The 27,168-nt window shown below is 39.1% G+C and overlaps 1 protein-coding gene across 1 annotated transcript in view; it reads right to left on the bottom strand.

Annotated features, from left to right (window-relative positions):
- Positions 1–4,130: 4,130 nt before the first annotated feature.
- setbp1 (SET binding protein 1) overlaps positions 4,131–27,168 on the bottom strand; it is a 58,223-nt gene continuing 35,185 nt past the window's right edge. The window contains exons 3-4 of the mRNA XM_056745759.1: positions 13,394–16,712; positions 4,131–8,220 (exon numbers count right to left, since the gene is read on the bottom strand). Coding sequence (XP_056601737.1) covers positions 7,733–8,220; positions 13,394–16,712 — 3,807 coding nt within the window. The 3' untranslated portion in view covers positions 4,131–7,732. The remainder of the gene's footprint in view (positions 8,221–13,393; positions 16,713–27,168) is intronic.

Here is a 27,168-nt window from a genome sequence, read left to right as displayed (position 1 = left end):
ACCAGGCGATGGTCTCCATCAGGGGCCATTTGAGCAGTTGCAACAAACACAAATGTTTTTACAGTCGTAAATTTGAACTATATATAGTTATTAGTACAGTGCACGCAAACCGTTTTGACAGATTTGAACACACAGGTTGTTGTCGTGAATGGTCTGCTGTTACCATATGTAATATGTTCTTATCGTAGGTCTTTAATAATTATGTAGAATGGAAACATTACAAGGAGACAGGGCTAGTTGTCACACCTTCTTCTCGACTGAATATTTCTGGTTGTATTTCTCAGCTGCTTTTGAAACTCAATTTCAGGACTGGCAAATTAACATTTTCACATTTATTTGACAAGAAAAATCATTTAAAGTTAATTCAAAATGTTGATGTTTTACCCATTAGTAGGGCCGGGTATCACACTATGTGGGGTAAGTTGTCACAACAGAATTTTTCGCTTAAAGGGGTGGGTGACAGCACAATTGCTTTGGAATCTGATGTTCCAAATATGGTAAGATACGTTACATTTCTGTCCAGTATTCGACCAATCACTACGCACTAGTGAACTGGCCAATCATAGCACACCACGCTTTTCAGAGCGATGGGCTTTGTAAATTATCAGCTCGTTTCAGAGAGGCGGATTAAAGAGGAGATACAAACATGCACAGTATGTGGAAAATACAGCGTTTTTTTACCCTTAAATCATGTTTACACATTGTATTACATCTAAAACAAACGACATTATTCGTTTAAGCCGCGTCAAATGACCCCTTTAAAACCTTAAAGGGATAGTTCACACGCACAAGATTTAGGGATCGGTATTAGCATGAAACTTGTTAGTTCATGGACATCTAATTGTTCCTAATATGAGGACACAGAGGAGGCCGAGCCTTCAGTTTATTTAAAGGTAAAGTTCACCCAAAAATAAAAATTCTGTCATTATTTACTCACCTTCGAGTTGTTCCAAATCTGTATGTTTCTTTGTTCTGATGAACACAGAGAAAGATATTTAGAAGAATGCTTATAACCAAACAGTTATTTGGCCCCATTGACTACCATAGTAGGAAAAATTACTCTAGCATATTTTTGTTCCGTTAAACACACAAAAGAGGATATTTTGAAGAATGTTGGAGAGCAAACAGTTCTGAGCACTTTTGACTACCATTGTTATTTTTCCTCCAAGGGTAGTCAGTGGGGTCCAAGAATTGTTTGGTTACAAGCATTCGTCCAAATATCTTTCTCTGTGTTCAACCAAACAAAGACATTTATACATGTTTGGAACGATTAGAGAGTGACTAATTCATGACAGAATTTTCATTTTGGGTGAACTGTCCCTTTAAAATAAACTGAAGGCCCAGCCTCCTCTGTGTTAGGCGTATCAGGAACAATTAGATGTCCATGAACTAACAAGTTTCATGCTAATACCGATCCCTAAATCTTGTTCCTCTCATGAACTTGCAACCTTCAATTTCACACATTATCTGTCATCTGAATATATTTCTGCAGAAGCAGTCTTTCAAAGCATTCAACCCTATAAATAAGGATGTCTCCGGAGAGGCCGTGTCTTATCCTCTCTATGCTCTGACATGTAAATCAAAACTCTTCTGTTGACGGATTCAGGAGCGGGTGAGTTTTAAACCCCCATCACGTACTCCTCTAAACACTAACAGCTTCATTCGCTAAGCAAATTGCTGCGACTTGGCCTGTCACCGTAGCAACTGCAGCCCTGCCGGTTGCCAATCATACAGAACAGCATCCTTTGCGTCCTGCGACATATTCTCACAAACGTATCCCAAATAGTAAGTGGTGCTTTGAGGAATGAGAGTGGCTGGGTGGGAGTCAGGAGAGGCGGCTTCGTACAAGCTGAGGTAATTACAGGCCGATGAAGAGAAAATGATTTTCTATAGAATATGCCTTCTGTATTTAGGGGTTTTCCATTAAGACTCAATTATTAGTCTTGTTTCATAGTATTTCTATACTATTTGCCAGAAACCACATAAAGGAAAGCAAATCTATTTTTAGGCTTTAGGTGTAGCAAACCGGGAAAGACACATTCAAGCATCATTTGACACCTGCCATCCCGAAAAATAATACAATGCAACAGGTCATGAACAATGTTCTCAACACCAAACCAGTGTTCTAAACTACTCTTGACTCTAGTGTTGAAGGATTTTAAATACCACGTAAAGTTCACGTTGCACAGACATACACGTACGCAGCTATAAAATGGACGTGATGGTGACAAACATTGTTTCATGAGTATGTCATGTCCAAACTCTCACAATTAGCTGTAATGGGAGTTACACGGCAACTGTGGCACAGAGGAACAAACAAGCCACATTATCATCTGCACCCCATTATCTGTAAACACTCGTCATCTGTTCTTCATTTCCAACCAAAACGCTCCGTTTTCAGCAGAAATTGCAGTCTCGAATTTTCCGCAATGTCATACACGCGTGCGCGTTCGGCAGACTGACTCGAGACATTTTATTCGAGCCAAGTGGAGCACTGGAGTATTTGGGCAGTTCCCCCAGCTGCCATGGCAACAGGAATTTTACAGAGGCACAGGCCTATGGTTAGACGTTTTTCACTTCGCCTTCACCAACCAATGGCTGTGACTGAGGCCAATCCGTTTATCTCTACTCTGCAGTGTTGTGGTAATGCAGTGAGTGGGGATCCCCTCCAGTAAACTGAACACGGACACCCAATGCTGAGCACAGAGGACAGATGTGCACCGCTAAATGATGATGTACACAAGATACGGCAGGATTTACATTTACACTTACTGTCAATGCACTTACTTGGCAGCACTTACAATGTAAATTTGCACAAATTATGTACGCTTTTAAATTGTGTTTGCACAGTATGTAACATTATAAAACTATAAAGAATATATACAGTAGATAGACAGACAAAGATCAACATAGTTAAAGCATAATGTAATTAATTCACATAAGTAACTATTATCTGTAAAATCATTATATTATCATAGTAAAAAATATATAATAATATTATAAATAAATACTTTATCGTATACTACTAAGTATATTCTTGGTTTAAAGATGTAAAAATAGATTTTCTTGAATAACTTTCACCAACAAATTTCTTTTTGATTCATTTAAGCAAAAAAATTACAGTTTAACGGAATTTTGAACATTTTTTTACAAAAACTCCTTAAAATATTCTCATTACCGTAACCATTTAAATCTGTCAATCCCATAACGTTTTGCTAAAAGAAGCGAAGCCATGATGCCTAAGCAAGTTTTTATTCATCATACATAATAAGACTTTAATGAATGATATATTTGATAGAAAATTATACATGTAACATTTAATGGTAAAAACTAAATGTATCGGTAATAAGAATGAAAAAGTTGTGTATACAGCATGAGAAAAGAATATTAAGCTTTTGACTAGAGACATTTGTTAACCTCTAAGCCATTTGAAAAGTACTGGCAGACGTGCTTCTTCACATGAAATCAAACTTGTTTTAAATACCTTTGTGTCTTTTAAAAAGGTTACAGAGGGTGAGAGCATCAGACAATTCTTTTTCCAACTATTTCTTCAATTTTATTATACATGAATATTCTATCAATGATTTCTTTGTCATTTGAGAACATCTTGTAGAACATCCAATTGTTTTTTCATAATGTTTTACTCTACAAATATCATGCACAAATTTTACAGTTTCAGAATTTCAGCAGAAAAAGCAATAAAATAAATAATTAACTAATTCCTATGTTAAAATCATGCTTTGTCCAAGGTAAAGAACACAATTATGTTAATGATTATTTTTTGTTACCGAATTATGTTTTATAATTCAAAACTTTACTGCCATGATGTAAAAATGATATTATGAGAATGACCCATGTAGTAATGCTACTCATAGTACAGCACGGTATATTACAGAATAATTACTAGATAGTGTACTATAGTTTTCTGTAGAACTACCAAGATTAACTTAATACACTGTAGTAAAAACAGTATTCTTCATATTTACTACAGTACAATTATCTTTAGCTAATACTAGAATATACTTCGATATTTTCCCATATGCTAATATAAAATAAATATTTAGCAAAAGATCAGCAGGACTAAAACATCCACAAGTAGGCAAAAAGACAAATGATAAACTGAAGCGAGCTCTCGATAAATTCATTTATTATTTTTTGCACAATGAATGACATAAACAAGATCAACTGTATTTTAAGCACTTGTTGCCCCCCACCGGAGCCGGTTCGCAACGCAAGCTTTACAGTAAGAAAGAGAAATAAAAAAATAAAACTACAAGATCATGAACGGCAAACGTGACCAAACACATGCAAGCTTACATGTATGTACATATGTACAGTGTAGTACTATAAACATGTCTGTATACACCGTTACACTACACACCAATGTGTATACATACATTCTATGTACAATGCATATGTTTGTGTACATCAGTATTTATTCTTTTGTATATAAGTCCATTATTTGCTGTTTTTAATATCCATACAATGTACAAAAATGCTTTATGAATTTAAAATCCATTACAAAAAAACATATCAAACAATGTATAAGATCTTATCCAAATCGAAATGTAATACTTCTTCAAAATTGGTATGCATACAATCAAATAGGGCATGCAGAAATCAAATTATCAAAAACACCATATGCATGATTTTTCAAAAAAATTCAGAGCTATAAGAGCGTGTTGTGTCCTTATTAGGAATATTACTTTTTGATTAACACTTCACTTGTATTATAACTTCATCATTAACCATACAAAGAAAAATATGATACTCGTGACAACACTTGTGTAGATGACATTCTCTCAATGACCTTGGTAATACTGGACACATACAGCATGTAATGAAATTGCAATCGTTGTTTTAGAACATAAAAAAATACACCTTAACTTCACAAGGCACCACTTATCAGCTGGTGGAGAAAATATATCTGGCATTTTTTAGACCACGGAAGCCAAGCTGCCATTTGTTTACTGTATCATCTAGAGTCGCGTTTCAGAAAACTGCTACGGTGTACATTTCGTTTAAAACATAGATTTTGTCCATTAGTGCTTAAAGCACGGACAAATGGTCGATATTTTTGGCAACATTTCAAGATGGTTTCCTAAAACCAGTCCAATCGAATGCATTAAGCAAAAAGTCTACGCCAGAGGCAAATAGCTGCCAGCATCTATTATTTCTTTTAATGCAAGTTGTCACATGGACAGAATACGATTTAAGCCACTGTGTGTCCCGCTTTGGACAACTGAATGAAACATACAGCATCGGCACGATTCGTAGCCATAATCCATGCAGCTATATGCGATCTAGAGACGGTCGACTATTTACAGGGGACATTTTTTGTTGAAATTAACATTTAAGGCGGCACTGCTCAGAGGTCAGTCTCTCCCCTAGGCAATAGTTAGAATTGCAAAAGAAGTGATAGTCAGGGTTAGCACAAACTATTGGTCATTGTAACTTTTCAGAATGAAAATTTCAGTAAGACCACTTCATAGTTTAAACTGGTTAAACAAAACGGAAAGCTTAAAAAAGAGTCGATGCAAAAAAGTTACGTGTCCGTGGATTCACAGCGACAACCTGATGCATAGTACAATAAGCGTATGTTCATTTTAAAAACATTGGGTGTGGGTTTCTTTACAGACATGTATTGTTTTTAGACTATTTAGATGTGTAGTTAAATGTGCTTTCTGATCACAAAATTGTAAAGGGCCGTTCACACTTTGGACGATAACTATAAACAATATATTAGCGCCCATATCAATAGAGGATAACAGCAACAATGCGTTAATTCTAAAGAACTAATTATGACACACATATATATAACGTACTTACTTAGTGCATTAACTACAATTTACTAGATAAAGCACTAAAAATATTACAATAATAGTAACAGTAGACCGTTAAATCACATGCTTGTAAGAAACTGATTTATATTAACATAGTTGTATATTATGGCACGTTTTGAGAATTTTTTTCTGTTAGGGTCGAAATGTAAAATTTGAGTTAATACTAAAGTATACAGATTTTAGATGTGGGCTAATATATTATTGTTGTACAATAAAAAAACGCAAAACACAGAAAAAAATGAAACGGAAAAAGAGAATTTCACAGGTCCCCCAAGTATGTTTTATTGTTCGTAAGCTAGAACAATTAGTCTGGAAGTGATCCCAACAATAAAGTTCCTCTAAACGTTAAGCACAATTCTCTTAAATTTCCATTAATTTAGTAAAACTCCATTTGTATTGTTATCATCCATAACGTGAACGGCTCTTTACCTTGCTCAGGTTTAGTAAATACAGTAGATGTGTGTATAGTTCAAATGTTGATTAAACTGAAATAATGCAACATCAGACACATTACAACCAGGACAGCGTACAAGATTATTATTATTTATGTACATTCTCGACTAACATCTTGCCATTTAGCTTTCCTTGTACCTGAACATGTTATGGACTCATAGACAAACATAAGGCACATATATGAAAAAACGAGAAACCAATAACAAATGGAAAGCTATTCAAATCAGGACCACATTCAAATTCTATGCAGATTGTAAATGATGTATTAGTTGTTCTACAATGTTTGTTTCTAAAACAGTGTAGGACACATATAAACGTTTGCGATGTCCTATGATCGGACCTAAATAGTCTTCTGTGTACATTCCGGGACATTCTATTTTCCAACCAATCCAAACAACAGAGCTTTAAAGAAATAAGCACACCGTCACACTTACTACCCACTCAATAGTAATATACATAAGCAGCTAAACTGAAACCAATCTACCCTATCACACACGACTACACTGGTACTTTGGTCATGTGAATATCTAATACTGACAGGTATATAGACATACTATATTATTGTTTCGTTAATAAGAGCAGGCACATTCTCAAATAAGGAGAAGGCGAACTGGTCACTCGGTTCGGCAACCGAGTGGGAAAATATCGTCCAGATGATCGCTGCTATTTAGAGCGAAAAAACCAACACTGTGACAATCCACCCCCCATCCCAAAAAAGAAATAAGTGCTTCATAGGTTTTAAATGCAACCATAGCATTTTTCATCCGGCCTGATGTGAACGACAGTATCTCCAGGTGATGATATTGATATATTCTGTCTTGTTTCGAAAATAACAATATGCAGTGAATCCACTTTGTTTGGATTACTTTACTAAATGCGTTTCGACACAAGCTCGCTTATGTCGCATCTATTTGGTTAAAACAAAAACATTATATGATTTTCGACTTGATATGCTGACAGTATACTGTAGGTAGATCTAAAATACTTAGAAAAGTTAGTAGAGTATGTTGCTATGTACAGTGAAGCTAGCCATCGAAATGGGGTTCATTCAAAAGTATTGCCATTAGTTCCTGCCTGAAACACACCTGAGCACAGGCAAGTGAATGTGTGTTAGCGATTGACCTGGTGTTCAAAATCAACCTCAGCCAGAAGATCTGTGCTTGTGCTTGAGCAAAACAAAACAAAACAGAAACACAAAGAAAAAAGTGCACAGTACCGTAATTTAAGTTCATTTACATGTGCTGGTAGATTACGGCTAAAGCCACCGTTTTAAAATCCTCCTGGTTTCGGGCTTTGGAACAAACAAGATTAATTTGCCTCCTTGAGAGAGATAAAGTTTGTTTCTGAAAACAGAGCGCGATCGTGCTCAGCGAATGCCCATTAAAATACGTCAGTAGAATTGAGACCAACAAAGAAACAAAGACCCAAGCACTAACTCACAGTGCAGCGTTATAACCTTCATCCCGTCTGTTCCCTCTGCCTCGCCGACGCTCTACCTTAAGCTCTGGCTGAACTTTGTGCCAGTACTTGCCTCCCTGCGTGGACTGTGGGTTGGGTTGAGATCTGGCCATGTGCACCACTGACTCAATGGCGTCTGTAATGGAGTCGTGATTGGAGAACTCGAGCTGAGCGGGCACCATCCCACCGTGGAGGTTCCTCTTGCCTGGAAGGTCCACGCACTTTTCCAGAACTGGCATCTGAGCCATCAATCCATCCTCGAGAGAAAGCGGCTGCTTCCTGGGTCTCCCTCTGCGTCTCTTTACCATGTTATTCCCCGTCTTGGCTTGCCTCTGAAGCCTCTTGACCTTCAGAATCTTGTTGACGTGATCCAGGTTCTTCTTGGTAGTGAGGATCTGGGAGTGATTGCACATTTTCTGTACGTCGCACTGCTCTTCCGGATGGTTGTGCCTCCTCTTGTAGGAATCTGGAGGGGAAGCAAAGTTGATTCAGTAAGAATCTAACATAATTGATTCTCTAGTTGACAGCAGTGACATTTTTTAAGTAAACAAGACACATGAACTCAGACCAAGAGAGACAAACATCCATCTTGTGTGTAATGATGTGACAATCTCATGTGTCGTTGCAATAATTTGTTTTATAGAACCGATCGTAACTGATACGATCGAAAAGAGCGAACTATTAATAAACCAACATGTGAAACACGCAGCACTCAAGGAAAGGATTCTTGACACTTGACATGTGCCGCATCCATGCGGATAATAAGGAAACATCGGGAAGGTTGTTAGGCAACCTCCCACTTACCAGATCATCACTCAAAATAGTCTGTGTAAGGGGCTGCACGAAATAATCGACATACATGCTATGGCGCGACATTTTAAGCTTGATGTCGATAAGTCGCGACTCATGTAATTGTTTGACACTGTACCTTTAAGAACACAGCTGACTGTTCAAAGGACCCATGCGAGTGACAGATATCATTCCCAACTGGTTCAGCGAGATGTTGTCAGACTACCGGCAATAATGTATGTTATTTTGTCATCATTCACAATGTGTCCTGTTTTCATCCGCAACATTCACGATTTGTTCTGACGTCGCAAAAGCTTGCAGGTAAAGCCTTAATATGCTTCAGTGCGCTAGCTTCTACAAGCAGATCTCTTAATATTATAGGGCATTTTTGTACTTGTTCCCCGTTTAATAAAACAAGAAAGAAACTGAATAAATAAAAATGTTTCTCATATTGGCTGCTGTGTCACTTAGGTGCTGCGTTATGATAAAGCGTCTGCTGCATTAGGCTAATAAATATATTGACGTTGTTCTAAAGTCATAGGCTGTCACAAACTCGACACATGTTTTTTGTTGTTTCATCTATTATATTGCACATGACACTGTCAGTTGACTTGTTGTAAATGTCAGGGAAGTTTGGTCTGTACACACACTTTAGATCTGAAGTAACGTTAGGCTGCTGTAGAGATCCACCTCATGCTCTTTTACTGCATAGCCCCGCTACCACTGACTTTGTGCTTTAACATAGTTTTATTTTAGTTTAGTTGTTGTTGCAATAGATGAACAACAGTTTATTTGTATAGATACTAGATATTTAGAGGCTATAGTGTCTTACTGCCCACACCGATCAAATCTTGTTGCAAAACATTTCCTAGCTCTTATTTTATTTATTATCGTCGCCATCAACTAGTCGATGTAACTCTTATCACATAATAGTCGACCTCAAAAAATCTAAGGTCGTTCAACCCCTAGTCTGTGTTCACATCCACGGCAAATAGATGTGTCTGGAATTACGAGTAATAAATGACGAGGCCTCAGATACATTTGTGATTAATTTACTGCCTCTACACGGAGCGTTGGATGAAAGCCCAGAGCGGAGGAAATGCTGGCTTTCTGGCAGCCGTGTTTGAAATGAGTTCAGACGGTCCAAAGCTGCCTAGAATGTGCGTTCCACATCTAAGATTTCTCCTGCACTCTCTCTGCATCTCTGGAGAGGTCTCTTTTTCTCTCTTTTCTCGTTGATTGCCCCTCCATCTGGTAGGTTTCCATGAAAACAAACAAGAGCTGTAATTGTGGAAGATGTTTGGAGCTGGATTGCGATCAGGAGCATTTTACGCATTTCTAGGTTCCTCCTAAAGCTCGGCGGAGAGCGCACCTGTGCAAACTTAAAAACAGGATACGCTTGGTGATTAAGAGCCATAAATCATTTCCTAATCCATCCTCATATCTGCTTTATCAGCTCATTATGGTATTAAAGTGAAGTGAGGTGCACAAAGGTTTCTACAAAAAATATCCAAGGTGGAAAGTGGGTATACAAAGAAATGGATTGTACTTTTGAAAAGCATAATATCATATTTATTTTATTGTACAAATATGCCTAAAATAATGTGCAATGACAAACTTCTGCTGACTGAACATTTTCCTATGATTACTTTACGCATATTTGCACTAAAAATATATATTTTATCTATCATCTCTTTCCTTGCAAAAAATGTCCAAATTCGCTGTTTTTTTTACAAACTGTATAAACACTGTACTTTTTAAATGATTAAATACTATGTTGTCAGAGTTGACAAACACTTTTGAATACTTTTTATTGGTAAGATATTTGCAAGACCCAGTGATAAACATAAAGTGTGACTACTAATTTATGGCAAAAATAAAAATCACAAAATATGGAGATACGAGGTTTCAGAAGGACAGTGACGATTTATATATCAATTTATCGATATGTCGCACATTGCTACCAACATGTAAAATGTTTTAATGAATTGTTTAATGTTGCTCTTTCGCTACTTCAAGCAATTCCCTCTTATGGTTCAGCTTTCTTAATTTCAGTTTAAAAATTCAGTTGACGAATCAAAAACAAAAAAAATCAATTGAAAAACAAAATGTTATTGAGAATTGTTTATGTTTTGAAAGTAAATTTCAATTTCAGATATTGTGATAATATAGTAATCATAAATCCATTATCTTATCGTTAGCTAGGTCACAATTACAGAACTAATATAAATTATATTTTTTGTGCGAAAGCAAGCTACATCCAGACTACATCCAACTTGCAGGAATTGTAAAATTATGACTGCTTCACTCAATTAATGTTTAAATTATTTATGATACACTCTTTTTCATTATTCAATAAATAAAATTTTAAGAAAATCGGATATTTATCTGTTAAAATGCAGAGAGTCAGATAACGTTCCTAAAAACATATTTTTTTTTATCCCACATCCAGATTGAGAGGCCAAAACAACTGCCATATTAACCAGGACACTAAAAGAACCAAACAATGCACTTAAATTAAACAGCAATCACATTTCTAAACAATATGTTTCCTCAGTTATCAATTTCAACAAGAATAATTATCATCCAGTGCAAAAGATGACAAATCACCAGGGCAGGTTTGGATCCGAGTTATAGCTAAACAAAAAGAAAAAAAAACAACCATGGGTCACTAACCAGCTGTGCATGGGCTCCTTCAGCCCATTTGGTTTCAATAAAGTAATACTTGTGCTTGACTAAACATGAGCCCTTCCCTCTCCGGCCTCAGTTTATCACGGGAAAACTCACAGATTCTTCCCAAGTGCCAACAAATCATTGGACAGAGACATTCGTTTTCAAAGGGAGCGTCACAACTCATTTATTCCCTGAAATCTCTACCTGCATTCTGCGCACGATGTTTTCATTAGAGGCAGCAATTTATGGACTCGCCTCGCCGCTGTCGCCACAGCTCTGGAGCGGAGGCCTACTTCCTGTTGTCATAGCAACCGAATTCCACAGTTCAAAGGTAAACGATTTAGAAAACAAAAAATATGCTGCCGTGAGAGGTGATTTTTCCCCCTGAATATATTCTCTAGTCAAGGCAAGCTAGTGATTTAATGCATGAAATCCTTGTTAAGCCTGATGTTTCGGTTGAACCTTGAGAAACATCACTCACAGCCAGCATTATTGATGGCTTTAATAGGGGTTTCCTTGCTTGTTTGCAGTGTTAGGGAAGATGAAACTGTATACCAGCCAGCTCGATCAAAGGGAAATCCTCAGTGTAATTCCTGTGCTAACAAATAAGTGCATTACGCTAAGTTAAAGCCAGCCTTACTTAAACAGGGCTTAGAGAGCTGAAAGACCTGCACGTTGAGTGCCCCATCGAATTTTCAATCCATACCACATGCGCTTACAAATGTTAGATGAATTACTTTCAAGAGCCTATCATCGGGTGATATTTCTCTTGACGATATTTACATCACCCTACTATTTTCAGATTCACTTATGAGAGCCAATACCTGAGCAACAATAACTTGAAATGATGCAAGTTTCGATATTTTGCTTGATCATCATATATAATGTATAATCAAATAATGCAAAGGCTGTTGTCATCATTTTATTTTCATGTTTAATTATTTTTTCTATCAATAGTTCAAAACTTCTCTCATAATTAACTCATCCTCATGCCATCCCAGATGACTTACAAAACAAACAAAAAACAATTATAGTAGATCTATTGTTAGGTCATCCAAATGACTTTGTATTGTTATTCATATTTAAAGTGAATTCATTGATATTTAGTTATATGGTCCAGAAACTAGACAATTTAATAGTAAAAATATTCTATGTATAGGTTCTATGAATTGAGTACACTTTTTGTTTAAAATAAGCTCAAAAACTAAATAAATATAGCATATCCCACCACACGATTTCATGTTCCTATTTGAGGCTTTAGGTTTAACTTGCAAACATTTATTATAAAACCTGCTTAACTAATAACTCTTTATGACGATAGGTTTAATTGCTTTAGGATTCAAACCTGGCAAAACATCTGCCCCAAACTACATATTCCCATCATAATGATTGATAGCCTTATTACACAATGCTCCATGAATCTCTATCAAATAGATCTTATTAATTGTAAATGAGATGTGACCTTAAATGCAAATTTTTGTCACATAAAAACCCAACTTTCCTACAAATTGCAGGATACCCAAATCGCCACTGGCAAAACACGTGGCTGTTCAAAAAATGTGCTTCTGTCAAAACACTCAGAAATCATGCCTTGAAATCAGATGTTCACTTAGGCGGGTAGCATGTCATATTTCTCTGATTAAGAACAACAAACTAGCTCTTTAAAGGGTCTGGTTAATTCATGGAGGTGGGTGGCAGCAGGCAGAACATGAGTCATCCTCATAGTTCCCCTAGGGGAGTGAAAATGTAATCTAACTGTGCCTAGGGCTCGCAATTCCCCTTCAGTGGAGTCGACTGGATTCATTAAACCTCTGGCTTCTCTCCAGCTCTTTTAACAAGAGGCAAGGTTTTTTATTGCGTGTCTGTAGAATATAAATCAAAATGTGTGAATAATATATCTACGAAAAAACCATTGCCAAGCCGAAAAGGGAGGATAGAGAAAATTGTGAATTATTGTTGTCTCCATCCATGCATTACATTCTCCATGCCAGATGTACTGAGAACAGAATAAAAAGCATTTAGAAAGGCACATTTGTTCCTCTGGTTTTTAAATGGAAGTGCTGAAAGCCGTTTTACACGTTTTGCTAATCAAAGCTTGTACACCTAAAATAATTTTAAATACGGAGGCAACACAAGCAGAACTTGGATCTTACATCTAGTTTACATGCAAATTTTACCTGCTACAGCCATGTCTGAGCACTGGTACATCTGCTCCGCCCGGTCTTCTCTACTTCCTTGAAAGGACACCACGTTTCCCTCTTTGTACGACGCAAAGTCCTCCAAGCTACGCCTCCTGCCGTGGATGCTGGAATCATTGTCCCCTAAGTGCTGCCCCTTGAACGAGTCCAGTGCCTGGTCCTGGCTGGCACGGAGGCGCTCGTGTGGTTGTCTAGTGCAGATGTTCAGGAAGTTGTCGAGAGTCTCTCCTCGAATTCGTTTACAATGCTGAGAGTCTGATAATGATAATGACGACAGAGTGTCTACTTCAAAGTAGTTCCTGGAAGCTTTCGGCGAAGCGTCAGCGCTTTGCTTGCCTCTTTGCTTGTCCTTTAGTTTAAACAGAGAGTTCTTTTCCAGTCTGTCATTTAATAGGCTGAGGAATGCAGGGCTCTGGGTTCCGCTAAAGAGTCCACCGAGGTCCTCCCTCTGTGGGATGCACTGATCTTCCTTATGTTTGTGCTTGTACTTGTGTTTGCGTTTGTGGAGATAGACGCTGGACAAGCAGCTGTTCGAAGAGTGATAGGAGTCAGCCATTCTAGATGGAGGCATTTCATGTGGCATACTCTTCGCTCTATGCCGGCTAGAAGGGACAAGACCAGATGACGCGCCGGGGTGAAACTTTGGTGGAGGGACTGGTGGCCTCATGAGAGGGGAGCCTGAAGGTCCAAGTGCATGAGATAAGTACAACGGCGAAGGGTACTGTCCGTAATAGCCCATGTTGATCATACTTGTGGCGAGAGGCATGGACGTGTAAGGCATCGCGTAGGGTGCATAGTAATTGCCGCCGGGCACAGGGCAGCCGAACCCTTGAATAAAAGGCATCTTAGATATTGGCTCATTTGATTTGGCAGGCCTGCCACGCCTCCTCTTCGACTTTTCAGAGCTCCTACGAAGATAGTGCACGGGGTCATAGGGATAGTAGGGCATGGGACAGTAGTGGTCGAAGTTGAGACGGAAGATGCTGGGATATGAATTCTCGTGGTAGAATTTGAAACTGCGGTGGGAAATCCTGAAGGCCTGAAACTTGCTGACCAGCTCCTCAAGATCGGCTATAAACTCCAGGTCATCTCGGCCTTGGAGGGCCTTGCGCTTTCTCCGATGTTTCTGTTTCTTCAGGCTCTCCTGAGCAAATAAATTTTCCACAGCAACCGCAGTGGCACCCTTCTGGTAGTGTCCCCTCACTGCTTTGCTCTTTGCCTCTATGACGGCGGCCTCCGTTGCATCAAAACTGCAAAGGTCAAAGGAGTATCTCCTGCGAGATGCTGGACCTTTCTCAGTCTGGTCGGATGTGCTGTTGTTGTCCGTTCCAATTCCACTATCACTGGGGATTGTCTCTTCACTGTGGGACTCACTAACCGGAGACAGGGTGACTTCTTTGATAGAAGCTACTTCTGACAGGTGAGATGGTGAGTTGGCCATTAGTCTTGGGGGAGAAAGCTTCCAGTTACTACTTAGCAAGCCCTTGTGTGTTTTTGTAGGCAATGCACTGATAGGCTGAAGATTTGGCATTGTCTTCAGGTCATGCTGGCTGGTATCTGTGGCAGCAGGGTGAGCATAGAGAAAATGCAGGACCCTGGGAGAAGGCATTCCGGTTGCGGGCGATGTATTTGAAGGCACTAGAGGGTTCTCGAATGGACTGGAAATAGGCGACGGGTGCTTATCACTGGCTTTGTGCTCTTTTTGTTGGGCCTGAGGATCAACTCTGGGTTTCCTTCCCCGCTTTTTGCCGATGTAAATAGTTCCTCGCTTGCTCACGTTGATTTGCTTGCCGAAATGGGCCTCGATTGTCGATGCCACGGTTGACATGGCATTCGAAACCGGAACGTTGGACTTCAGGGCAAGATTGCCCGTACTTGAAGTGGACAAAAGTTCATTCAAAATGCTCTGCATCTTTACCAACTTCATTCTTTTAGTGGCCCTCTTTTTAAGGACACTTTCTTGACCGGTTTTCTTGAATTTTAATTGCTGACCTGGAGTGGATCTGTTTAAGGCCAACTGCACCAATTTTGACACGTCATGTTTCTTTCTTCTATTTGAATTGCTTGATGAATCTAGGGCTATAGGGCTGACAGGGCTTGTTGCAGTGCCTTCATGAATTGTCTCCACGGTGAGCAATGGCTGCTTTTTGGGCCGGCCACGTTTCTTCTTTACTGGAGTAATGACTGTCAGACTGTTTGTGTTTGTGTAGAGTGGGCTGGATGGGGTAATGGGAAAGGCAGAGGGTGGCTCTTCGATTGACATAGATTGATATGCGTCTGTGCGAAGCACAGAGTTCTGGGACTTTAAATAAGACCACCTGTCCTTGACCTTTGATTTGCTCCCATCTGTTTGCTTGTCAGTATCAATCACTGATCTCGGTCTCCCTGCTGGGTTTTTCCTCTGTCTATTCTGAAAAATTTCAACATCATCAGTCATTGCACTGGTACTGTCTGCTCCTGTCTCCCGTAAATTCACACTAAATTGTTTTGGTGCACTGAATTCTATTTTCTTTGTCATTTTGGGTCTTGTGGTACCTTGGTCAGCTTTATCAGTCATGTCAACATGATGTGTGATTTGTGCATCATCTAACATGTTGTTTTCTTCAGCTACTCTTCTATTTCTTTTCTTTCTACTCTTAGATTCATCAGTTTGATGGGTGTCAAGCCTACACTCATCTTCTGTCCTACTGCTTGACTTCTCAGGTTCCGCTGTCTGAAATTCAGTGTTGTATGATTGTATTTCCTTGGTATTATCTTGACTTTCAGTATCTCTGTCCATCTTTTTGGTCCATTGAAGGTCTAAATTATGGGTGACCATTGCCCTTGTTGGGTCTTTCCTTCCATATTTACGTTTGATGTTCCCAAACACATGCTCTGTGACTTCCTGCAAACCTCTGTCTTTATTAAAAGAAGAGGGTGTTAACAGGCTTGAGTCAGTTGGGGGACTCAGGGTTAAATCAGGTGATGATGCTCTCAAATCAACGCCTAGAGAGGATAAGGCAGGGGAAAAGAGACTTCCAGAAGAACCATCTGTGACCTTTTTAACTTGTGTTTTTGAGAACGTGGCGTTAGGCTCCGATGAAGGGTTCTTGCTGCATGCGGATTCTCTTTTTGATTCCGTATCTGTCCCGTGTTGTTCCTGGGTTGCTTTGTCTCCAACACTATCCAATGGCTTTGTCCAGTCAAGGTGGTGAATGTTGTTGCTTTTAGAATCATGCTTTGGTTTTGCGCTCTCCCCAAGGACATCCATCATAGCACTGTTAGTTTTATCCAAGAGTTTATAAGGCCTCTCGTATGTCTGAAAATGAAATAAAAAAGGAACAATTCAGAAACTGAAGCAAAATGTCTGCCAATACCTGAATATTTGAAAAGTAAACATATACATCCTCTTACATTAGGTAACTTGACACAAAACATTCACACCCCATAAAAAAAACTACAAATAGGAACCTACATGCTGTCACTGATAACAACTACTGTTTTGCTGCCAAGTTCTCAGTGGGACACACCCACAGAAAATCATATAAAACCATGTACTGTTGTGCAAGCTTCTGAGACTTGTGGTTTGGTCTGTTAGAAATAACGTATTGCAAGATCAGCACTTGATACTAGGATATGTTCTGTAAAGCCATCCTGTTTTCAAAGCCAACAGCTACAGGCGGTGATGAAGTTTAACCACAGTTTTGTTTTTCAGCAGGTCAACTTCCATTTCAGAGCTCTGCAGATGAGGCAGTCTATGCTGTGGTTTTAGATTGGTTTACATCTGGGGTCCCAGTGTTTTCAACGGGCTCACATTAGACTTTCAAAACAACAAACACACAATGTTTTTCAGAAACAGCAAAATGTACTTAAATTGCTGTGTAACGGTTTAAATAGATATTTATATAGTATTTTAATACAAAACAGAATTGAAAATGTACACACAGAACATAAAATGGAATAATAAACAAAACTAGAGCTGTCAAACGATTAACCATGACTAATCACATCCAGAATAAAAGTTTGTATTTTCATAATATATGTCTGTGTACTACTGTGATTATTAATTTTGTATTCATGAACAAATAAGAAACAGTTATGTATAAAACATTTATATACAATTTAAATTATTGATAAATAAAAATAAATATTCCCTAAGTATTTTTACACGTATGTGTATGTGTGTGTGTATGTTAACACAAACTTTTATTCAGGATGTAATTAATCGTGAATAATAATTTGACACCCTTATAAACAGAAAAAAATTAAATAAAGAATTATCACCATGATTTTTTTCAGGTGTAAAGCTTAGCGTGCTTCAAAGAAAAAGGCATGGACACATTGACTTGGAACTGACAAGACATTAAAGTCTGACAATAAAGTACCTTAAAGTATGGTTAGTTTAGGTCATAGCACAGAAGTTTCTGCAAATGCCCTTGAAAAATTCCAGGCCAGAGTTATGAAAGTCTGTAATATAATGATGTCTCACTTCTTGTAAAAAACATATTTCTTGTAAAAAAAGATTACCTAATGCTTTAAGCGAAAGTGTGAGCAAAACTACAAGATTTTTTAACCAAACACTTAGTTGGAGCCATGGATTTATTGCTCTGACAAAATGATTGCACATGCAGGCAATAGGAGTTCAAACATGGAGTTTACAAGACCACCTATAGAAAAACAGGTATTTAAAGCAAAGCTATCCGACATGAGAACAACAGTTCGGTTGTGCTTTTAATGTACAACCCAATTTGAAAACCACAAGATTTACATCAGACAGGTTAAATGATCTCAGACAATTATGCAGTCCATCGATACACCTTATAATAGTGATCTGTCTACCCATCACACTATTTGGAATTTCCTTTTTGTTCTCCCTCTTATCAGCCAAGAGTAATGCCTCACTTAACACCAAACCACCTTCTGAAGGCACCCAGGCAGGCCAAACTTTTATCTGCCTTGCACAGCCCTCACCTTCAACATCCCGCCGTCGCATGTGTGCCTTTCAGTAGTCATCCCTTAGCCTAATCCTCTCCAATATCATTCAATCAGTAGTTTTTAATTAAAGGGAAGCAGACATTAATGAGGCATCACTCCTCTGCCAAGCTTGCCTTTTTATTTCCCGCATCTGTGAGAAACTGCATCACCTTTCAGATTCCTAATCCTGTAATCCTATGAGGAATTTGCGGTCTCCCCCGGCCCACAGGATACAGTCTCTGCTGTTGAGTGCCAAGTCTCTTGGCCGCCCTTTAATTTGCCTAAATGCTGTGATAATCCCCCTCCCATCTCCAAAACAATATTTGAGGGATATGGCATAACCTCGGCCTTTAGGATGTCAACGACAATCAGCAAATTCACTAACTCGATTTCTGTCTAGGAACTGCTTTCTCAAAACCAGAACCTGAAAAAATAACCTAAAAATAATAAATATAAAAAACAAATGCAGATTAAAAAATGCAGATTTTGATGTGTTGAGTGGCGTAAATTGAAGTGCTAGCAGTCCTATGTTACAAACACCCCATTGGTCATTGTAAAAACACCACAACATACTGTGTCAATGTGTTGACAGTGAGTTCCTCACCAGATAATACAAATCTCTGCAGTCATAAATGACTTATGAGTCCTCTAATGAGCACTTCCTATCTGCTGTAAACAGAGAAGTGTTTCTGGCAGGACCACTGGGCAGCATGGCGTAGTAGGCGCCAAATCCAGACGGACACCAAAAACCAGATCTGCAGGAGATGAGTCGGTCTCAGACCAGATAAACAGACAGTGTATGCATGATAATAAGCCAAGTTTGGCATGCTCACGTAGCCCTCGATAGCCCTTTTCGACCCCTTGCATTTCTTGGTGGCTTCTCTCGTTCTCTTCGTTTTTCCTCTCCATCACCGTCACGGTAATTGGCCTGCCAAAGCGTCATTGGCCTCTTGTGTGTTTGGTAACCATGGGATACCGTGAGTCAGAGCCACCGAAAATAGACAGAAACGCAGCGAGCCAAACATGCAACTTCACCCCACTGATACCCAGCCAAACTGGCTCTACCCTGCACTCAATTCTGCCTGTGCTGGTGCAAGAGCTCAGTGTTTGCCTGACAGATGACCAGTCCACGAGTCCGATGTTGAATCAACATAGCTTCGCATGACGCTGATGTTCGGACGTTGACTAATGATGCAATGATACCTAAACAGCTTGAAGAAGCGAAATTGGTACCCAAAATGCAACAAGGAACACACAAACCGCGAGCAGAACAGCAAGGGCTCTTGCTTTAGTTTTGATGTCCTTCCTACAATCACACAAGCTTTAATAGATCGATTAACATGACAGTAGGTCACCAGATCTACAGAGATCTAGCTACAGGCTAATTGGTCAAATTACAGGCTTTGTAAGATGGCCCTGGTAACACTTTCCGAATTGGTTAGCGAAAGCCGGCGCTGACTTGTTCGACAGCTCCTACGCTGTGGCAGACCATCGGCAATCTGACACCGGACTGAGGACAACACACACCTGGATAAAGTGTCACTCACCTGATCTGGAATATCTAGATCTAGCATCTTTAAACCCATCCTAGTATGGGCAATAAGTCCATTAGTTTAACAAAGTAGATGAAGATAGGGTTCTTCAGACTAACATAAAAGTAAATATTATTATATACTATATTTTACTTTTATTTTTATATTTATAGTTTTCATGGTAATTAAATTCTAATTTTTATCACATTAATTATGTGCTTCAGTGCTAAGCAATGACCATTGAAATTTCAAATGAGCCATATGCTTTTCACTCTGAGAAATGTTAAGAAGGAATGTTCTGTGTTATCGACACAATCTGTTCCCTTTTTTGTATTTACAGTTAGCCACTCACAGAGGAAGTGCATAGGACAAACGTTATAACAATTGAAGTACACAAAGTACAGTCTTAAACGAACTCAAACGTTCACGGTTTGGTATAATACTGAACCTTGTCTGCCAAAAAAAATAACTTTTCCAAACACAAATTGAGTCGAATAACTAGAATTGAATAATATCAAGTTGAAACAAAACTAATAATTTAGAGTACTGTACAGCTAAAAAAATAGACTTTTTATTTATGGCAATTACGTGTTTTAACTTTTACAATAATTTTCTTAGTTAATAGATTTTGTGGCTAAATCAAGTATTAATCATGACATGCCTTTAGCATATGAGAAATGGTTCACGTTTTACTTCAACTTAATTCTCAGTCATCCTCGTTGTTTTCTGCCGTATTATAATTAGCATGAAAATGAGCTATTTGACAATGGAAACAATTAGCAGCCATTTCAATTTCGCACTCTCTCAGTCTAATACTTTTAGTGACGAATTAGATTGATTGGAGAGGGTCAAACGCAAACAAGGCCTTCTCTCTCATTGGCCACCCTGTCGCCCTATCATCTCTTAATTTGCCTTTTAATACTATTAGCCCCCGTAATCACCACAATTGGCTTTAAAGTTCCAGTCACGCTGTGTGTTTGTTAGCGTGGGGAATAATTCATTATGAGCAGTCCCGCCAGGCCCTCTGAACACATCCGCTCTGCTTGAACTGACTGATTAACAGACCGTAGGCAGCAGAGACGGCGCTCTCAATCTACTGCTAACGCATAATAGATAAACCACGCTGTCTACCGGCGGCTGTGTCGGAGGGATAATAAACGATGCTGAGGAGCATCCTAGCCACCCCACTTCCACAAGAGGTCCACAAAATATCAACTCTGTGATATTTGTCACTCGTCTCAATATGTGCACTCCCCCATCTTGAATGAACACCCAGCTGGATGACGGTCGTTCGTGGGCAAGGACGAGGGGAAAATATGGACTCGTTCTGAGGCCCATTAAAAAAGCAGAACTGTGCCAGCGATGGCTCCAAAAATGCATCTGGCACAAAAGAATAGAGCGCCCAGTGTGTACCAGAGATGCTGTGAATGGATAAAAAATGTGTGGCTGAATAGAGGAGATAATAGATTGAAGCTGCATTCTGATACCATCCTGCCATGTGCTAGACGCCAACAACTGAAGATGCTAATATTCTGGGAGCATCCGTGGGGTTTAATATTCATAATGAGTGGAGAAGCAAAGGCATTCATAGGGATAGTTCACCCAAAATTGAAAACATTGATTTATTTATTCCATTGTATGAACACAAAACAATTAAAAAGGTCACATGGCACGAATAAGTGTTTGTCTCTGTCTTTGGTGTGTTATAAGTTGCTCATGCATGTATTAGACAGGTTAAATTGCAAAAATTAAAGTGTCGGAACAAAAGATGCATTCTATCTAAAAGCAAATGCTCACCCAGACCTTCCTGAAACCCCTGCTGTAACCACACCCCCACAAATCTACGTCAGTTTGCCCAAATGTATACCCAAGTAAGGGGTCATACCTGTCAGTACAATTGCTTTGGGACCTGATGTTCCAAAAATGGTAAGAGGCGTTACATTTCCATAAAACATTTGCAGTATTCGACCAATCATTACGCACTGGTTAACTGGCCAATCACAGAGGCGGGGTAAAGAGGAGATACAAACATGCACAGTATGTGGAAAATACAGCATTGTTGAACCATAAATTGTGTATACACATTGCATTCACATTGCAGCATCTAAAACCAATGAAAATAAAGACATTACTCAAAATATTATCTTTGTTTTCCACAGATTTTTTTGTTAACCATCCCATTAAGCATTGGTTTGTCAATATATACATTTTATCTTAAATATGCATTGGTAAATGTTCAAATTAACATGTATTCAATTTGAAAACATCCTGAAGATGTTTTGTTCATTTTCAGGTTTTAGACTAAATATACCAGATTGGCCAAACCAGCTTAAACTAGCAAACCATCCTAGGCCGGCTGAAGCAGTTCCTTTCAGCTGGGTATTGCCAGACATCCATCATCGGCCATGAGGAACTTATGTTTTCTTAAAAACGTCAGATTCATAGCTCTCATATGAATGCTTTACAGAAATGCAGAGCTGCTAATTGAAATCTAAATATTTACAGAGAGGAAGAGCTTTTGAGTCCTTTCCTAAAAAAAGAGGCAACATGTAGAGAGGGACGTCAGTGAAATGAAGGATCCTCCACCTGCACTGATGGCTCCAGTCAGACTCAGCAGGGGTCATTAGCACAAGTCATACAGCTATGAGACTAATATCTTCCTCACAGCTGTGTTCACTCCGCAACGCTCCTTGGAAAGGATTATGACTCATTTTTTCTTGCGATAGAACACCAACAACGCACTGTTTGTTTGGTCAAAAAGTATGGTTCACAATAACAAGGCAATTACATTTAAGAAAGTGTCACCCCCCCAAAAAAAATGAATCCACTTCTTCATCTCTTTTTATTCCAAGAAGGTATGACTAACTTTCTTTTTCAGAATGCAAAAAAAGGAAATTTTGAAAAACTCTGGTAACCAAACAACCCGTTGACCTCCTTTGTTCAGACACAAAACCAGCGAGACATTTCTCAAAATATCTTCTTTTGGGCTCAACAGGTCATGTCATATAAAGATTTTCAACAACAAATGACAGAATTTTTATTTTTGGGTGAGCTCTGCCTTTAACCCTTGTGAAGACACCTTGAACATTTTCATTGTTTTAAAAACCCCTTCAATCTTGATATAAGCAATAGTCAAGCATCACTAACAAGCATGACACACCAACATTACCTTAAAACTAGTGGTGGGTATAGATTAATTTTTTTAATCTAGATTAATCTAGATTAATTCCAAGATTAATCTAGATTAATCTAGATTAAAATGGCTCATTTGAATTCTGCCGAAGGCATTCAGAATATGTGTGCTACCCAAATAATGACTAAAAGTAAGTCTTTGAGAACGGGTTTCTCAAGCCAGGTGGCGCATTAGACCAGGGGCTCATCTCCTGTTTCCAAAATGCATCACAAACTGCTTGAGAAAGCTGTTCTACTATGATAATTGGTGATGAAAATTAAATTATGTTCAATAAAATGAACTTGTGTTTACTTCCGCATTAGCTAAGGGATGATTTCCGTTTAGGTGGTACTTGAGACTGGAAGAGCTCCTACAGTACATTTACATTTAGTCATTTAGCAGACGCTTTTATCCAAAGCGATTTACAAAGAGTGAGGGAGCAACAAGCGATATGTCATACAGGAGCCATAATACATTAGATCTCAATACAAAGTTACTGGTTTCAACTAAAGCTAGACCACTACCTGTTGAGAGAAAGTTTTTTTTTTTAAACCAATTCCGCATTGCACAAGGTGCAAACAACCTTAGTCTTGTCGATGTTTCTATTGGGAAGCTTCTTAAAAAATAATATTCCCTGAAGCAAACCCGGCGGCTTCATAGCATGTTAGCACGTCATGTTTGATGCGGTAATTTCACAGTAACGTTATGTTGTGTTCAGACCAAACGCGAATGGCGCCTCAAGCGCGAGTGATTTATATGTTAATGAAAAGAGCCAATAGACCTACTTGCTGCGCGAATCGCGCGAATGAAGCCCTGGTTATGAGATGATGAGGCTGCGCTAAGGACGCGAATGAAGCCCTGGTCATGAGATGATGAGGCTGCTTCTGCTTCCGCGAATGACGCGAATCACGCGAGTTGAAAAATTTCGTTCTCGCCCCGTACAGTGCAGTTAAGATGGTATACATCCGCGCTAAAATATCCATGTGAAAGTCATCATAGCTTGCGTAGTATAGACCCAGCTCCCAACCCAACTTTGAGAATAGATTAACGGCGACAATTTTTTTAACGCGCGATAATAGTCTCACTGCGTTAACGCCGTTAACGCCGTTAACGGCCCACCACTACTTAAAACATATTTCAAAATTGTGTAGCAAGCGCTCTTGGCACCATATGGCCAAGGGTCATGATGTCATCATCCCAGCGTGTTAAGAAAATCAATCAGCTTCAGACTGTTTACAATACATCACTTCACTAAATCCCATTATCCAGATGAAAAATTCCTCCATTTGGCATTTCTAGTGTTTGTGGAATGCGCTGCAGGAATGAGAGAACACACAGCGGAGATCTGGGGGGGTGATCAAGAAGCATGATGAAAACCATGCCTCGCATTCACAACGAAAGGCCTCTGCGTTTTCTGTAAGCGACCATTCTGTGCTAATTTGAGTTGGCTTGAGCTTGTAATCCGGTTAGGTAAAAGGTTCTCGATCAGTATACAGACGGATGCTCTCTGCACCTGTCTGATCAGATACAGCCAGACTAAACATCATTAGCAAGAGATGGCAAATCACCAAGTCTGACTGCATGTAAACACGATGATTTAAATGTTTTTTTTTGTCTATCACAGAGCACTAATGCATATGTGATGGATATGTATCCGTAATTTTTCTGCCGCTGAACATCTTGGCTGACTGAGACTTTGGTACTCGCTGAAATTATTAAGGACAGATCACAAGTTAAATTTTGTCTGACCTCTTTTATGATTAACAAAGCTGAACTTTTCGTTTGTAAACATGCCTCCAGAATTTGGAAAGAAAGACATGTGAAAAAAGAATCCACAGAATTAACAGAATAAAGGCACCCTTGACATTTCTCTGTCTCGCACACTCATGCGTGCAGAAACGTGCAGACTACCCTTCAAAAAACTGTCTGCAGCCTTTTTATTTGGTGAGATGCCTGGTGGCTTGAGTGTTTCGTTTTTTTCCGTGTTTGGGTCTGGGCAGATGTCCAGAAAAGCTTTGGCACAAAGAGGGCGAGCGAGAGAGAGAGACATACTAAGGGGAAAGGACAGAGGCAGGAACAGTGAGAAGAACCCCCCCGTGGCCACCCCTTTTCTTTCATAACGATTCCCTCCAAAAACTGCTGTGATTGATATGAGCCTCACACAGCCCGCTTGGCTTTGAAACAACCCTACACCCCCCCTTCTGCCCCAGTAAACTGTGGCCCTGCCCTTACACCCCCCTCCGCTATCCCTCCCCCCTTCTCCAGCGGACCACCCTACCCTGTGGGAACAGCGTTCGGTCAAAGACGTCCCCCCTCCTTCTCCTCGGCAGACCCCCTTGGGTTCCATTGAGAGCGGAGCAGCTCTCTCTGATGTGGCCTGCTTTGTGTGACAGGCTGACAGGTCCAGAGCAAACAAACAAAATGAATACTAACACGCCTTTGTGTCCGTTTCCCAACGAGAACCACTTAAGGATCGGGGGGTGGCGGTGGTAAGTGCAGCCCCGGGAGTGATGACAAAAGCTGGGGGGAAATAAGAAACTCCGGACCCTGATACTACATGGACGAAAATAGCCCCCTTCCTACAGCGAGAATAAAGAGCTCCATTTAGCACACCCCTGGGCCACAGGGTCCTAAGGTGCGTCTGGCCTGGTGCGTGTCATAGTGGTGGGCCAATCACAGACCAGCGCACTCTGTATTCATGACCTCACGAGTTACAAGCTTTCATTCAAGGTCTGGGAGTGAAAGTAAGACGTTACACAGCTCAAGGCTTGGGCTGGATTATACATTTATTTTGAAGCTCCCCTTCTGAAGCATAAGGTAAAACTGAGTGCCAACTGAAAACCCCTGAAAACACTGACATTTTTTATAAAAAATATGGATTTAAAGGCAGCAATATAGTTGAATCTAGTTTGTCGATATTAGCAAATGGTAGTCATTGGTCATTCTAAAAATACAGTGACATTCTGACTTCAAAAAGTCAAAAAATGTTATTCAGTTTTTATACCTAAAATTTGATGATTAGTATTCACCGGCATGATTACTTTGTAACCAATAATAATCGGCAACTTGAATCTCGGCTAATTTTCCAAAATGATGGCCAAGTCACCTCAAAACTAGAATGATGAGGCATACTAAAATCTATACGTTATCCAGATAAACGTGTTTTTTTTCTCCGATAAAAATCCTAGATAAACCAAATCAAGGACCAAAGCAACACCAATGACGCTTGAATAGAGCATCTTCTTTGTTGACCTTTGACCTTGTAAGTACTTACTTGCATATTTTTATTCTTTCAAAATAATAGTTGTGTCACCAATTACACCAATGACACAAAATCGATGACAGATGTATTTTTTTCATTATTTGTATTAATAAAAAATTATGTTAGTTTGCATTTTTATGCATTTATTAGGCCCTGTACTTGAGTTTAATTGGTTAACTTAATTTAAACAATAAATGAAAATGAAATGTTTCTACACCATAGAAAAGAGTAAAACATAGGGAGAGGGATGTGTTTTTTCAAATACAAATGAAATTCAAATTAGTTTAGATTTTCTTTTGCAAAAAGATTTTCTTTCTCTGTAAAGCCTTAATTAACAATCATCATTATAATTCATGTTTGTTTTTTATTTGGAAGCCTTTTACATGCCTGTAAGTGTAGGGACAGGTTTGTGACAACTGGTACTTAAAATATAAACATTGTCAACGTATAAAACATGTTTCTGAAGCAAGAAACTTAATTGTATTTTCCACACATTACCGGTGGAAGAAATGCATATAATGAAACGTTACGTTTCTTTTGTGCGTGAAATTACCTCCATTTTCTAGCAATAATGCGGATAATAATATGTTCAGCCATCATTGGCTCATTTCACCTGGGTCTGGTTTTGCATTTAAATGACCCAGCAGATGTGCTGAGACAAATGATCGATGCCAAAACCGCGACAGAAAACCACGCTCTGTGAAGCCAATGATTTCTGTTGAAAAAGCAAACCACGGGTCTCTTTTAATATTACCCGATGCTGACTTATCAAAAAATTTGGTTCTACGGCTCAGGCTAATGCTAATGATGTAATGCTAAAGAAAACCACAGTACC

Source organism: Triplophysa dalaica, chromosome 4, assembly GCF_015846415.1.
Source record: "Triplophysa dalaica isolate WHDGS20190420 chromosome 4, ASM1584641v1, whole genome shotgun sequence".
NCBI lineage: Eukaryota > Metazoa > Chordata > Actinopteri > Cypriniformes > Nemacheilidae > Triplophysa > Triplophysa dalaica.
This window is presented reverse-complemented; position numbering and strand designations above follow the sequence as displayed.